The sequence below is a fragment of the Mauremys reevesii genome, linkage group 1 (assembly GCF_016161935.1).
Source record: "Mauremys reevesii isolate NIE-2019 linkage group 1, ASM1616193v1, whole genome shotgun sequence".
Classification (NCBI taxonomy): domain Eukaryota; kingdom Metazoa; phylum Chordata; order Testudines; family Geoemydidae; genus Mauremys; species Mauremys reevesii.
This window is the reverse complement of record NC_052623.1, coordinates 33,677,705-33,694,562: the sequence shown is the minus strand read 5'-3', so window position 1 is coordinate 33,694,562 and position 16,858 is coordinate 33,677,705. Positions and strand designations below refer to the sequence as shown.

The 16,858-nt window shown below is 41.9% G+C and overlaps 1 protein-coding gene across 2 annotated transcripts in view; it reads left to right on the top strand.

Moving 5' to 3' along the window:
- The first annotated feature begins 2,862 nt into the window (after window positions 1-2,862).
- The window catches only part of SESN3 (sestrin 3), a 65,255-nt gene continuing 51,259 nt past the window's right edge, over window positions 2,863-16,858 (top strand). The window contains exon 1 of one of the 2 annotated variants that reach the window (XM_039481886.1): window positions 2,863-3,100. Coding sequence is in view for 1 of the 2 variants with exons in the window: in XM_039481876.1 (XP_039337810.1) it covers window positions 2,999-3,100 (102 nt within the window). In the remaining variant the exon portion in view is untranslated. The remainder of the gene's footprint in view (window positions 3,101-16,858) is intronic. The other variant, XM_039481876.1, reaches the window with a different exon arrangement.

Sequence of the window (16,858 nt, the reverse complement as noted above, 5' to 3'; positions counted from 1 at the left end):
ATTTCCATTACCGTGATTCATAAAATTGTCAAAGAAAAGGAATATGTAGGAATTTCTGTTTGTGAGCAGAAGCAGTCATCTTCAGAAGAGATACCCAAGAGAACCTTTCTCATGATTCAGTAGAAAAATTTCATTATAATCAAACAATCCATTCACTGTTTGTTGTATCATTTCAGAAATCACTGCAATGCTTCTGTAGTTTTACACAGTTCTACAGCATATGTAATAAGATAATGTTTTCTGTATTACATAGCCCACAGTTGTTTATCTCTGGCATAGATTTTTGGTTCAAGGTTTGTTTGGTTGGCATTTTTGGCTTTTTGGAATCCAATAAAGATAATTAATCATAAAATAATACTTTACTATAACATTTTCATTTATGGTTAGATTTTGTGTTAGTGCAAAAAAGAATTCTTCGAGTGATGTGGAAAACCCCAGATATGTTTTTATATGTCAATAATTGCATAATAAGCACACATTTAGGCCCTGATTATGCAAATTGATCCATGGAGGTGAACCCATGCACTTGCACTGAATCCCATTGAAGCCAAAGGGGCTCTGACTGGCTGGCAGAGTCTGCCTGTGTGGAAATGGTTACAGGATTGAGGCCTTTTTTACATCAGGTGTGTTTAGCATAAAATATTCTGTGCTTTTTCAGGAGGGAGGACAAGGACAATGATGGGAGTGGAATGATGTTCTGGTTATGGTATAAATGTTTTGTCAAATGGTGAAGTTTTTCAGTATTTTTTAAAGATAGTCAGACCTTGTATTTATTTAATCTCCTCTGGAGACATAAACTGTTTGGCAGTGTCCCTTTATGCAAATCAATTAGCTAAATGTTACGTTGCTTAACTTTGCAAAAGCAAATGCTACTATCAAAGATAAAAATATAGGAACCAGATTATAATTCTTTTACAGCCAAGTTACAATTACTTTGACAAGATACAATGTTAAAACAATGTACATAACAAAATAGTAAAACCTATCTTAGGGATTTCAGAGGGTTATAATATTAGAGTGCTAGGTTTCTGCCACAGATAGATCAAATGACTTTATAGTATTATTTTTCAGCGTAGAGATCATATACTATCCTATCATTAATTTCCGGAACTGTATTGGAGCCACCGGGATTACCCACATGTTTAATGCACATGCATAAGTGCTTAGAACCTAAAATCTAAAGTTATGATAGCCCATAAATGGGGGAAATTATAGTGACCTGTGGTATAAAAAATGTGCACCACTATTATAAGAAAAAGAGGAGCTACATCCCACCCACCCTGCTCCATAAATGATATTTGTCTTTGTCCCAGTTATAGGCCCTGTCTCTCTGTGCATTAGCATGGAGGACAGAAAACCTGACTCATCATTTTTTAACAATCTTCCCAACCTGAGGCAACATACACACTCTCCAAACATTCCCAAGTCCCAACTTCCCCTAAAGCAAATATCTAATCTCACCCTGCCTGGCAGCACGGCAGTCTTGTTTCTACGTGTGCAAGCAACTGCCTCAAAGCAGGATTTTTTTCCAGAGAGCAATTTTTTCTCCAGATAAGCAATCTGATCTGTACACCTTTGGGATGAAGGAGGTAATAATGCTGCATCTCTCTCTTGATAAATAATCGATTAATGCCCATTGGGGAGGAAATGGACAATAATCCAAATAAGATGGAGTTGATGCTAATGAACTGGGGAAGAATCTGATGTTTGTAGCCTCCTCAAAGAAGGGGTTTGTGTCTACTCTACCCAAGAGATTTACAGTGTGTGTGGGGAGGGAAAGGGAGGAGGCTTTTGTACCCTTGTTTGCTCCTGCAAACCAGGAAATTTGGAGGCCAAAAGCAATTTGTCTGGTTGCAGCTATGACCAGACTTCTGGGATTTGAAGCTTGCTATGGTACTTTATGACTTTTTTAAATTCTAGATTGGATTACTGCAATGTGCTCTGCACCAGAGGGCCACTCTGAAGCTCCAGCCAGGGCAGAACTACTATGTGTCTGCTTGGTGGTAGAGCATATCACACTGCTTCTGCTGTACAGTTGTGTTTACTTCCTATTACGTTTGGGGTACAGTTCAAAGTATTGACTCTCATCTGTTAACCTGCACTGTATAAGATTTGGGTCATGGCTATGAGGCACAGCTCCTCTTTCCCTTCCCAATGACAGCAGTTGAGATCAGTTGACCTGCTTGATTTAAAAGACCCCTGATTGGCGTAAACAGCCCTGCATGACGCTAGGATTGGCTTCCTCCATGGGTCTGACAGCCTCAGAAGTTGCTAGCTTTTCAGGCATGGTGCAAGGCTCAGATTCCCCCTCCCCCTTTCTGCATGAGGAAATGGTGGTTTGCTATCTGGGGTGTTTATGAGCACTATCTTTTCCTTTGTTTTTCTCTCTCTTGGCCTTTCTCCTCCTCTCTTCTCCCTTTCCCCTCCTCCTTTCAGCTCCCCCTCTCTCCGATCCTTCTTCCCTCTCTTTCATGTTGCAGGCTCTTCCTTGAGTCAGCCACATCCCACCAGCAGCCGGAGTTTAAAGGGGTGTGTGTGACTGACACTTAGTAAGCGTGGGCTCCTTTGCCTCATCTGCATATCCTCGACCGTCGCCCGCTATTGGCTGGAAGAAGCCACGCCCTCGTGCTTTGGCCCTGTGTCCCCGGCCCAAAGACCGCCCGGAGATAGGAGCCTGCCCCGCCCCCTTGAGCTGCGGCCCCGCCCTTTCCCCCGCCCCCGGCTTGAGGCTGCCCGGAGACGGGAGCCGGCGAGCGTTCTGGCAATTGGTCAGCATCGAGCGAGCTTGTCTATTGGTTGCTAGTAGCGAGAGTGGGCGTGTCCGGAGCGCGGTGATTGGCGGAGGGCTGAGGGATGTGCGCGGGGGGGAAGGGGCTGCCCGGGAGCGGCGGACGGGGAAGCTGCTGGAGGATGGGGACGGCCGGAGGAGCGGGTCAGTGAGCGGAGCGCAACCAGCCCCGCCAGCTCCTCCGACCCGGGCGCACCCGCTCCCCGTCCCATGAGGAGCAGCATGAACCGGGGCAGCGCCGGCTCCATCGGCAGCGCCGCCTCCGCCAGCGAGTACCGGGTCTGCAGCAACTGCCGGAAAGTGCTGAGACAGGTACCCGGGGGGCTGGGGCGCTCGGCGGTGGAGCCGGGATGCGGAGCCGTTGGGAATTCGAGGGGGCCGGGCCGCGGGGGGGGGGGCTGCGAGCCGGTGGGGCCGGTGCCGGAGCGGGGAGGCTGGGGGCTCGAGGGGGCGGGACCCGAAGGGGTGTGGGTGCGAGGCGGGATACTGGGACACGGGGGCCGCTGGGGGGTGCGAGGGGGACGGCGGGGGAGACGGGACCCGGGCGCGGGGAGCGAAGGAACTGGCCCCTCAGCGCACGGGAGGCGGGGAGGAGGGTAACTAGATCTGAGGGGAAAGAGCGAGGTAGCCAGGCACTTTAGCGAGGCGAGGGGGCCCGGGAGGGGCTGGGGCTGGCAGGTGGGTGAGTATGAGGAGAACGGGCCATAGTCCCAGGATGGGAGCGGGGTGCCAGCCCCAGCATGGTAGAGAAGAGGGGATGGGCAGATCGTCCTTCCCACCCGACACTGGCCCTCTGGCGAAGGTCCCTCTGTTCTGCTTTCACTGATCTCTGCATCTGCCTCTCCCCGGTGTGAGTGATGTTCCCCGGCCCATTGATGTCCCTGTTACCCGGTGAACGCACATCTCACATTAGTGAGGTTCTTAGTTTCCCGTGGTTCGCACTCCCCCCAACCCCTTTTAGTGCCTTTCTCCTATTAGCGATTCTGCCTGAGAAATAAAATATACGTGGGTATTGGGTGTGTGTATGTATGTTTTGCAGCAAAAGTGTTTACTGGGGTGGATCATCAGAAACACTGGCTCTGGTTTATTCTCGTAGAGTGGGGTTAGAAAGTTTATCCACATATCGCTTAGTAAAAATAAATGTATCAATACAGTTTATAAAAAAAACCCTTATTTTCAGACTGATTCTCTGAAATGTAAAGCTTTTGAAAAAAAATCAGCTGATTATTAACAGGTCCCCTGATCAGAATGTCCTTTGCGAATATTCTAATCCTTTACTACCTCCTCTCAACATCTGATTAATTGGGAACATTAGTTAAGGTGCTTTTTGTTTGTCCAGTGCAAATGAATTAAAATTGCTGAGCTGTGCAAATGCATCAGGACTGGAAGACTGAGAAAAATGCAATTTTTTTTTCTTGTCGAGCTCTCTAAATACATTTTGCACCAGGGTTGTTCTTGTAAATATTAAGAAAGCATGTAAGTCAGTGAGCTCAAATATTTGCGCTCTTTGTCCAAAAACTGTTTTTCTTCCTCTGTGGGTCAGGCCAAGTGCCAATCAAAGTTGTTTTTCAAGCCTCTTTTTGCTGCAGTGGGCTGCTGGTTTTTTTTTTTTTTGTAAAGGGGTTGGTTTTTGGAAAAGAGGTGTGTAGAGGGAGGGGGAGAAGCATATTTAAAATGCGTGAGAGAGGGGGTGTGTCTTAATCATGTTTATAGAATATTTTAAGGGAAACAAACTCTTATTAAATGTGTACAATTGGTATGTGCAGTTATTTTCCCCATAAACTCTTATATCGTATTACAGTTGATACTTGGTACTCAGCTCATCGTAGTGCAGCTTGTGAGAAATGTAATGGATCAGAGAAGTGCATATCATTGCAGTCTAATGTTAACTATTTCACTGCAGGGCCAAACTTTAACTTGCTAATTAATTGTTTTGAGGAAAACAAACACTTAAAGGAAAACTTCTGAGAAGTTAAAAGCCTGAAGCTCTCTCTGTGAGACTTGACATGTTTAAAAGATTGGCTTAACAAATTAATTGGTGTCAAATTGGTCTATGTAAAGAGTGGGGAGGAGAACTTGCTTTGTTCTTGTCAAATAAACACATTTTTTGTTGACTAATAAACTGGTGTTTGGCAATCCTTGTATTTCTAAAATTAAATTTATCTGAAATTTCTTAAAGCCATAGTCTCAAACCGGTGAGTAGGTCTTTTGTTTTATGCCTTTTAATACTAGCAACTGTGGCTATAATATACTTTCTGCTAGCCTGTAACATGCATTACTTTCCTAGTAATGATTATGAATGATTATTTATTTACCAGCATATCCTCTGATGAAATGTTGCTATGCAAGTAAATTATAGAGAATAATGGTGGCATTCTTGGGTATCAGGGTGCTGGGCACTGCATAGGAACCTAGTTGGTTAAGTGGACATGAGCAGCTCTCTTTGCTGGCCTGCCTTATGAATACCCTGCTGGTGGACTGTGCTACTCTTGCTGGAGGATTCATAATTCCAGTGGCAGTTATTGAAATTAAGAGCAAGTGACTTGGATATTTTGTGATTGAATTGGGTGTGATGTTATGGTCTCTGGCCTTCAGGCTAGCCAACAAACATAAGAGTCAGGTGGCACCTTAAAGACTAATAGATTTATTTGGGCATAAGCTTTCGTAGGTGGGTTTTTTTACCCACAAAAGCTTATGCCCAAATAAATCTGTTAGTCTTTAAGGTGCCACCGGACTCTTCATAGTTTTTGTGGATACAGACTAACACGGCTACTCCTCTGATACTTGATAGCAATATAAAGCTTGTCTCATTTGCACTGTAAGCATTTAATATGTTTGGTGTAATAAAGTCAGTGTAAACTTTAACCTTTTGCACTACATTAGATAATTTACAAATAGAAAATACAGTATTCTTCTCTGCTGTAAATGAGATGCAAACTTTGATCATGGCATTTTAGGATATACATTGAGATCCAGAAGATGATTGTTGCTTCACCTTGTCTTATGACAATAATCTTTTAAAGCTAACATGACAATGTGTTGGAAAAATAACTGCTCATAAAACTTTCTGAATCTGTTCCTACTCTCATCTATTTGAGTCTGTATTTTAAATTGCTAAAGTATAGTTTTAGCAACAACTATTGGTGGATGGGCTGATATGGCAGTGAGGGAAAACAAGCCTTTCAGCTTACAATTAAATTCAGAACAGACAAACTGAATTTAAACTCCTTTGGGTGAATTGGAGTATCTTATATTGAAAGATGTAAATGGAGAAAAACTAGATTTAGAGTGCATAGTCTGTTTATTTTGGATTAATCAAAGTTATGCCTTTTTTAAAGAGGTTTTCAATCTCTGGGGAAAGTGAATGTTTTTTTCATTATGGGAGAGCCCATTGTAGAAAGGTTAGCATAAATAAATAAAAAATACAGTCTTGCTATAGGGATCTAGCAAGCTAGTTTTGTTGCTGCAGACTAAAGGTGAGGTAATACATGCCACTTGAGTAGCAGAGGTAGGTGGAAATGCTGATATTTGCTTTGTAGAATTTAAGTGGATTTTCAGGAATGTCATCCAGCTAAGTTAAGGAAATGCCACAGTAGTACAGCCAGTTGGATTTGACTGTCTTTCAGAGTAGGCTGAACCAGGCTGGGAAGTGGGAAGCACCTGCCAGACCACACACTGCCTTGTTTATTGTCAAGGAATTATACAGTGTGATTTTTCTTTAGGGACCTAGTAGTCAAAGTACTAGTGTCATGAATGGATCTCTTCATTTTACAATGTTACACTTAATTTTTTAAGACTTCAGATGATCTTGTATACTTCCTATGTGCGCACCACTCTTCCTAGTGGTCATGATGTCTCACTTCTCTTTTTTGAGCTATATCACAGCTCTTCCATTTTATGGTCTCTTAAAATTAGTCACCTGCTGAAATCTCTGATGTGACTTTTTTTTTTTTAGGAGCTCTCAGAATGAATTAACACACCTTCACATGAAAATATGAATAGTGTTGCCAACTCATGGTTTTATCACAAAACTTGTGATATTTAGTGTTTGTCTTAGAAGCCCAGCCCCCAAAGTCTTTTTAGTATGAGAATTTTAGCTTTCATTTAAAAAAAAAAATTCTAGCACATATGATTGCAAAGAAAAGATTGGAAATGTGAACCCTGAAGGCTCAAAAACTAGAAAGCAAATTTAATAGAATGCCAATTTATAACATCTTTTAAAAAATCTCATGATTTTTGAGGGTCTGAGGCATGATGTTTGAACAGTTAGAGTTGGCAATATTTCCACCTGCCATAGTTTCTTTTCCTGTGGTATACGCCTGGCTTGCTGGCACCATATTTCTGGTTTTAGGCAAAAATCATTTTATTACATCAAATTTCTTAGTGTTTTTTGGAAACGTTTACAAAATTGTACACAGCAAGCAGCGACTCCTTTCTTCTAATAACTGAAGTGAAAAGACGAGAATGGTCTTTGATACTTTTCTGACTGCACGGCTCTGTATCTTTCCATACTGCAACCCATTTGGATAATTGTACTCTTTCCTTGTTTAATTATTGGCTTTGCTCTGTGGTATCAGAGTATTATTGTTCTCAGCAGGAGATTCTCATGTACACCGATATTGAACACTCCTGTGTTCTTCCACTTATTCCAAAAAAGTGGAGTAAAAACATGGGTGTCAGGTGAACTGGCCACTGGGGGAGGCTAGCCCCTGGCCCCTCCCCTTCTGCCCAAGACCCCTGCCTCTCATCCTCCCCTTCCATCCCTCCCCACCAGAGACCAGAGCACCCCCACTGTGGCTGCCAGACCCCCAGCCCTGGGCCGCTTGAGCGTCACCAGCCCCAGAGCACTGGGTGGGTGGGGCCATGCTGGGCTGTTTGGGGAGACTCAGCCTCCTCCAGCCTATGATACCCATGAGTAAATGTATTTTTTTTGTTTTTTCTAATCTCAATTGTTGGAAGTTAGAAAATGGAACAATTAAATTTTTATTGGTGGTCTGAGCAGAAAATATCCTCTACTGACATGTCATAATCTTGCAATGAAGAGAAGAACATGTTGTCTTCTGGGGCAAAATTCAGCTACAACAGACAATACAGAGGGAGTGAGAGGGCTACTAATGTAGGGAGAGTTCGGCTGCAGTGAGAGTTCAGTGGCCTGGGGGAGGCTAAGTAGTATAACCTAACTACAAGAATGGCTAGAAAAGAAATGTATTGGATTCCCCGCACCTAACAAACGTACTCTAAATTTAGGTCAATAACACCCTCTCCCCACAAAAACAAACAAGCTCAAACCAAAAAATAAAAAAAACCCTGCAAGAGCAAAAATAATGCAGGCAGAAGTCCAGCAGCAAAGTGGGGGTATCCAGTTTATTGCACTGAATGCAGCATGAACAATGACTTGCCTTGCGGGCAGATATTGTATGTGTGCAGTTGATACAAGCAGCTCATAGCCCTCAGATGCAGTATAGGCTCTAGAGGCTAGAGTGGATGAACTGGAGGAGGTAAGGGGGACAAAAAACTACATTGAGGAGACTTTCAGGGTTTCAGTAGTGTTCCCACTTCAGTCTGACATTTTGTGCTGTTGGGAGAATGAAAGTCTTGGGGATGGAGAACATCAACAGCCCCATAGCTGGGAACCTCCTTCCAGGTGATGTCATGGTATCCTTGCTCTGCGGATACCCCTCCTAGGGAGGGAGCCCCAGTTACTACCAGGAGCAAGTAACTCAAGGGATTTGATTATTAGAAATATAAATAGTTGGGTTTGTGATGGCCAACGGAGCCACATAGTTAATTGCCTGCTGGATGTGAAGGTTGCAGATCTCGAGAGACGTCTAGATAGACTTGTATGCAGTGCTGGGGAGGAGCCGGGGGCTATGGTACATGTAGGTACCAATAATACAAGGAAAGGTAGGGGAAAGGACCTGAAGGCCAAATTTAGGCTGCCAGGTAAGAGTAGAGAGTAAAGTCCAGGACCTCCATGCTAGCAGTCTCTGAAATGCTTCCAGTTCCATGCACAGGGCCAGAAAGACAGGCAGAACTGAAGGGTTTTAATTCACAGTTGAGACAATGGTGTAGAGAAGAGAGTTTTTGGTTTATTAGGAACTGGGGAAGACTTTTGGGAAGGGAGGAGCCTAAACAGGAAGGATGGGCTCCAGCTAAAACCAAAATGGAACTAGACTGCTGGCATGTAAAATTAAAAGGTTATAGAGAATTTTTTAAACTAAGGGCATGGAGATAGCTGTGAGGTGTGGAGGGGCACACAGTTGAGGTGGAGACATCCCTTAGGGATGAATTTATTAAAATGGGTAGGAAAGAAGTTGGCAAAGTACAGATAGGAGCTAGTGAGGAATAGTCAAACATAAGAATCCCATTTAAATCTAACACATGAAGACAAGCAACTGAATATTGACAGTGTATAAGTTCTAATAACTGTAGAAGTCTAAATACTGTGGTAAGATGGGTGAACTAGAGTGCCTGGCATTAAATGAGGATATTAATATAATAGGCATCACTGAAACTTGGTGGAATGAGAATAATCAATGGGACACGGTAATGCCATGGTGCAGGAATGACAGAGTAGTTCATGCTGGTGGGGAAGTGGCACTATTTGTGAAAGAGAGAATAATCAAATAAAATAAAAATCTTAAATGAATCAAACTATACCATAAAGTCTCTGGGTAGAAATTACATGCTTGAATAATAAGAGTATAGCAGTAGAAATATACTGTCACCATTCTGATCAGGTGGTTGGCAGTGATTGTGAAATGCTTAGGGATATTAGAGAGGCTTCAAAAACAGAAAACCGAATAATAATGGAGGATTCCAACTATCTGCATATTGAGTGGGTATATGTCACCTCAGGAAGGGATGCAGAGATAAAATTTCTAGACACCACAAGTGACTACTACTTGGAGCTGCTAGTCCTGGAGCCTACAAGGGGAGAGGCAATTCTTAATTTAGTCTTAAATGGACCATAGGCTCTGGTCCAAGAGGTGAATATAGCTGAACTGCTTGGTAATAACGACAATAATGTAAATTTAACATCCTTGTAGGTGGCGGAAAATGTCAAAGAAACCCACCTCAGTAGCATTTAACTTCAAAAATGGGAGCTACCCAAAAATGAAGAAGCTAGTTAAACAGAAATTAAAAATAAGTCACAAGGTGAAATACCTGCAAACTTCATGAAGTCTATTTAAAAACACCATGATAGAGGCTCAAATTAAATGTGTATCCTAAAAACAGTAAGAGGACCAAAACAATGCATCATGTCTAAACAGCAGAATAAAAGAGGTGGTTAGAGGCACCTTTAGAACTTGAAATCAAATCCTAGTGAGGGAAATAGAAACAATAGAGCATGAACTCTGGCAAGTCACGTGAAAAGTAAAATAAGCCAAGAGAGAGTTAGAAGAACTACTAGCACACAAACTAACAGCAAAAAATATAAATACATCAGAAGCGAGAAGCATGCCCGACAGTCAGTGGGGCCACTGGATGATTGAGGTGCTAAACGATCACTCAAAGAAGGCAAGGCTGTTGCAGAGAAGCTAAATGAATTCAGCCTCTGTACCAAATGGCTGAAAGGTATTTACTATAACATCAATTTTAAAAAGGCTTCAGAGATGATCCTGGCAAATATAGGCCAATAAGCCTAATTTCAGTACCCGGCATATTGTTTGAAATTGTAGTAAAGAACAGAATTATAAGACACATAGATGAACATGATGTATTAGAAAAGTCAACGTGGCTTTTATAAAGGGAAATCATCACCAATCTATATTAGAATTCTTTGAGGGTGTCAACAAGCATGTCGATAAGAGTGATCCAGTGGATATAGTGTTACTTGGAATTTCAGAAAGCCTTTGACAGGGTCCCTCACGAAGGCTGTTAAGCAAAGTAAGCAGTCCCAGGAGAAGAGGAAAGGTCCTCTGATGGATAAGTAACTGGTCAGTACCAGGAAAAGATAGAAAACACGGGGTAGGAATAAATGGTAGATTTTCATAATGGAAAGAGGTAAATAATGTCCTCCAAGGATCTGCACTGGGACCTATGCAGTTCAGTGTATTCATAAATGATCTGAAACAATGAGGTGGCAAAATTTGCAGACAGTACAAAATTACTCAAGATAGTTAAGTCCTAAGCCAGTGTTTCTCAAACTGGGGTCGCCGCTTGTGTAGGGAAAGCCCCTGGTGGACTGGGCCGGTTTGTTTACCGATCGTGGCTCCCACTGGCCACGGTTCACTGCTCCGGGCCAATGGGAGCTGCTGGAAGCGGCGGCCAGTATGTCCCTCGGCCCACAGGATACTGAACTAGATGGGTCATTGTTCTGACACAGTGTGGCTGTTCTTATGTTCTCACCAGTCTCACCGCCTGAATTATAGGGAAGCAAGAAAATACAGGTGGGCAGGAGGGTTTTTTTCATAGGAGGCCTCTAGATTGTTCACTGGGCCATATTAACTGTTTCAAGTATTTTACCTACTGTTTTATCACTTACTACTAACAGGAGTAATAGTTATGTTCCAGTACTCAACAGATTATTGGTATGTTCTCCTAACTCACCAGACTGAGTTAGGAGACCTGGGTTTTGTTCTTTGCAATGCTAATTAGTTTTACTATGACCGGGGAATTTGAGAGAGAAATTCCCCGATTTGTTTATCTGTAGAACAGAGCTAATGTTTGTTTACTGTGAGAATGTGCTTTGAGAGCTGCAAAAGAAAAGTCCGTTGGAAGTTAAGTATTAAGTTTCTCCTTTCCATTTTGGAGAGAGGTCACAAATACTGCTCTTTATTTGGATATTCATTTCCACAGGCTTGGGAAGTTGGAGGAAGAGAGAATAGTCACTGAATTCTCCATTCTACCCTGATCTTGCTAAGTGAGGTGGTTTGGGTTGTGCATTTATTGTCTGTGTCTCATGTCTACTGTGGATAATAGGGCAATTAACGATTGTAACACACCATAGTTCACTCTCTGGGGCTGAATATCTGGTTTTCTGTGGGTGGGTAAGTCTGTCGTTACTACAGTCCTGCCCATCAGAAAAAGAAGCTCAAATTGTAGGAGGAAGAAAGTTTAGTGCTATGACTTCTTAACCATCACAGTAGGGACCTAAATGGTGATTTTTATTTTATTCTCCTAATCTGCATCTGTAATCTTATCCATTCCAAAATCTCTTTACTGGTGTTTCCTCCGCAGTAGAGCCTGGTGGCATACGCCACCTTAGGTAGAGTTTGCAGAAAAGCTATGCAGATATAACTGCAATATTGTGTGGAACTGTTACAAGAACAGAGGCATTATCCACAAATGGATTTTTTTGTTGTTGGATAGTTAACTGTAAGCCAATATTTTAAACATGCTAGAAAAGTAACTACCGTATTTTCCGGCGTATAAGACGACTTTCTATACTAAAAAACAACCCCCAAAAATCGGGGGTCGTCTTATACGCCGGGTATAAACAGCGGGCAGCCCAGAGCCCTCTGATTCCCGGCCGCGGCTGGGGTTTAAAAGGCTCTGGGCTCCCCGCCGCAGCGGGCAGCCCAGAGCCCTCTGATTCCCGGCCGCGGCTGGGATTTAAAAGGCTCTGGGCTCCCCCCCTCGGAAGGGGGGGTCGTCTTATACGGCGAGTATAGGCCAAAACCTATGTTTTAACTGTAAAATTAGGGGGTTGTCTTATACGCCCAGTCGCCTTATACACCGGAAAATATGGTAATGTTCTTAACAAAAATTAGCTTTCCCTATTAAAATTCATCACCAGATAAAGGACTTTTTGGCACTTTACCCTGGACATTTGCACTAGTAGTATTGGTGGTAACATGGGATGCCATGTTCAAAAATCATCATTTTAAAGATCCATTTTTAAACTAAATCTATCCAAAGTGGGCATGTGTTTGTTTTGAAGACCATATTCCATATGAATGCAGGATTTCCCCCCCCCCCTCCCCCCCAGTGCTTCAAGATCATTACGTGTGAACTTCTAAATAGACCAGAATAGGGGTTGCGAATTGGCTGGCTTGCTGCTGCACCAAATCTTAAGTAGAGCATTTAACAGAAATTACATAAGAGTGAAACCCATTTCCATTATGGGTTTCATTCTCTATGTAGATAGCAACCAAAGTTGAGTTATGTCCAAAAATCAATAGTGGAATTCTGGCTGCTTATCGTTCAGCTGCTTGATAGATGGCTAAAGAAAGTAAAAAATTTGGAAAGTAAACTGTTGTACAAAAGTCACATGCTTGTATCATTACTGACATATCCTCAAGAGATTTGGTAACTGGAGGAATACTTTAATTTAATTTTAAGAAACTGTTCAAGGAATATTTACTTTAAATGTCTGTTTTAACCCACCAGTCCACTGAGTTGTTTGAGATAGGCTTCTTAATGGAAATGAAGAGTTGTAAACTTGGGTTAGATCCCACACAGTATTTCACCTCTCCAGGATCATGCTGTCCAAATAGTCAAGGCTTAGTAGAAGCAATTATTGATACTGAGTTGCAATATTTCGATATGCTTAATTGAAATTAATTTAAGTGATACTGTACATAAGTGTTTATTTAGAACTTTGGGCAGGTCTACACTACGGGGGAAAATCGATATAAGATACGCAACTTCAGCTACGTGAATAACGTAGCTGAAGTCGAAGTATCTTAAATTGAATTACTTACCATCCTCACGGCGCAGGATTGACGTCCGCGGCTCCCCATGTCGACTCCGCTACCGCCGTTCGCGTTGGTGGTGTTACGGAGTCGACATGAGCGCGTTCGGGGATCGATATATCGCGTCTAGATGAGATGCGATGTATCGATCCCCGAGAAATCGATTGCTACCCGCCGATACGGCGGGTAGTGAAGACATACCCTTAGTCCCACCCAGTCAAGTTTCACTGATCATGACTGGTGCAGACTGAAGGCTTTCTAAGAAGAAAATCTATGCTGTAGGCCTTGTTTACATCAGAAATTTACCCTCGTTCTAGCAGTCAGTGTCAAGACACCAATGTAACTGCCCTGGTGCAGACCCCAAGTGCAGATGAGGAAGCTGTGATCTGTGCAGAAACTCTGCTAGTAGTCTGACTAGCATCAATGGAACTTCCATGCTGATTTTATCTTGTGAACGAGTGTAGCTGTGTTGGTGACCGGCTATTCGGTTGCTAGATTTGGGGCAGATTGCCAATGTAGGCAAGGTCTTTAGCCTGTAATGCTGCATAGTTAAGCTACTGCAGAACTATCGGGTTAACAGCTTCCTTTATTTTTGCTCAAACTCAGGAGATTTTTATTTATTCACATTTTCTCTAATTCATAGTTTACTGAAATTGGAGGACCCCTTTGGGGGAGATTTTGTTTGATTGAAACACTAATGTCTCTTATCTTTATCCCACTAGAAAATGAGTTACTGGTATCACATGCTTCTTCACTTGATGCACACGCAAAGCAAATAATAATCTTTTTGTCTAATAAGAATTTGCCACTCTCTGGCCTGAAAGAAGACTTCATGTCTTTAAAATCTTACTTATAATTTTTTTTGTCACTTAGTTTATTTTGTGAAATATTCCAGTTCCATAATTGTTTGAGTTCTTCAGATACTTAGTTTCTCAATATATAAAACAGGCCTGTTCTGCATGCAAATGTTGTAGTGGTATAACTCACTTAAGAGTGTAACTTTATTTAAAAAAGAAAGAAACCTGATAGTTGTACTTGTACAACCTCTAGTCTAGATGCAGTTAGCTTATTCCTGTGTGGGAAGGGGAATAAGCTGTACTGGTTTAAATACTTCTATACCAGTATAATTGTATCTACAGTGTGGGGTGGGGGTTGTATCATTTTACCATTGTACCTGTGTATTTACAGTGGTACAACTTTTGCATGAGGACATAAGTTATTACTGTCTGAACTGTTGGAAGTATAAAATGTAGCTTGTGTATTTTGTTTGCACTGTACTAACAAAAAAGAAACATACATTTTCACCATTCCATGAGATCTGTGTCAAACAAAATAATTTTTTTAAACAAATCTGGAGAGGTGTAAAGAGAACTGTATCTGAATATTGTAGTTAAAGAATACTTTAAACATACCTTCAAAATGAAAAGAGAATAAAATTACAAAGTATCCTTAAAGCACAGTCTAAAACAGGGTTTCAAACTTCTTCATAATGTGGACCTCATCCTAAGAGTGCTTTCTGAAACATCTTCCATTTGTACTACTACTCCTGTTTTTAATCACATAATGTCCCTGTGGACTTAGGACACACAGGGTCCAGATACTCAAGACAATCACTAAAGAATAAGCATCACTAAAGAATACAATCTGTGGAACCAACTTATTGTGTACAGTATTATTGTACTATATGTATTATATAAGGTACCATACAAAAACTGGTGACACACTGGTCCTAAATAACTCTGTGATGTATGTATGGGTGGCGTGTAAAGAGTAATTGAGTGTGCTAGAAATATGTTCCTAAAGTATGTTTTGGGGGCAGACTTCATGAATAAGTTTTCTTACACAAAGGAATGTAGATTTGCCTATCTGAGTCAAGCTTTGTAAGCCATAGATAATGAAGGTACACTTACATGTAAGGTAAAACAAAGCAATCAAGTCAAGTGGCAGAGGCAACAGCTTGGTGAGTACAGCAAGAGACACTGGAGTCTGAACCCCCACGGGATCTTGAGGCAAAGATAATGGACTTTGGGAAATGTATAAGGGGAACAAAGAGATGTTCTAGTTAATCGTCACTTAAAGGACAGAGGGGACAGGACCCTCTGATTCTGTGACCATTGGATCCTCCTACCAGAAGAGCTAGAGATGCTGCTGCCTTGATGTGAGGAGGCTATTTAGATACAGATTGTGGCTTGCTAAAGTTAAGTATTAGACACTAGGAAGTGTATTTTATTTTTGTTTTGGTTGTTACCTTTTTCTGTTTGTTACCTCTGCTTAGTATCACTTAAATCTGTTATTTATTCAAAAACTTATTCTTAGTTTTACTATAAACCATCTCTGTGCTGTGTTTAGGATAGTGTGTCCACGGCGGGCCAACAGGCTGGTGTGTGTGCTGCCTCTTTGGAGGTAGTGAACCTAATTCTGAGAATGTCCAGTGAGAGGAACTAGTTGCTGCAGAGACGTTTCTGGGCAACTCTAGAACTGGGGTTCACTGAGTGTTACAGACAGCAAGGTTTAGACTGGTACAGTCTCAAGGAGTTTGCTGATGAGGCAGACAGACTGGTGTGGCAGGAACCTGACATACAGTCTAAACTCTAGCAAACCTCTCCCTTGCTGAGGCAGAGAGGTAACACAGTAGCTTAGGTTTTGGGTTCCCTGAGCAGAGTGTCCTAGGGCTGCTACAGCAAATGATTATGTGGAAAGATAACATTTGGGAAGTACTTAATGTATTTCTAACTTCTCTTACTGTGCTTTAGTTGGAAACTAGCAGAAAAGCCTGTGGCCTGGTCTACGCTAAAAAATTACTTCAATATAACTGTTGCTCAGCGGTGTCAATAATTCACACCCCTGAAAGATGTAGTTATACCAGCCTAAGTGCCAGTGTAGATGGCACTATGTCAGCGGGTGAGCTGCTTCCTCCAACATAGCTGCCGCCTCTTGTGGATATGGAGTTAAGCTGATAGAGTGCACTCTCCTGTCGGCTTAGAGCATCTTCACCAGAAGCGCAACAGCGGCATAGCTGCACCATTGTAAATTTTGTAGTGTAGACCTGCCCTGTGTCTTATGTCCTTCAAGCTCCCAGTGTACCATAACAAAGTGCTCTGCAGGCTACCATTTGTCCATTGACCACTGATAGGTTTAGACCAACAATTCTTGTAAATGTAAAAACAAAAAAAACCTATGCTGTCTTTAAGTACAAAGGCCAGGAGAAATTCAGACTTGTGACTAAAAGTTATGAGGGATAGAATAGCTCTTTAGATTATCTTTTGAGAGGCAGAAAATTTCCATAGGGAACTGACTTATAATTCTTTTTAAAATTCAGGATTTTCATAATTGATTGAGTTAAACATTCATAAGCACAATGTATATTTTCATTAGTGCACTTCAAATCAAAATTATTAAATATAATTGTGCCATTCTTAGAATGTTTCAA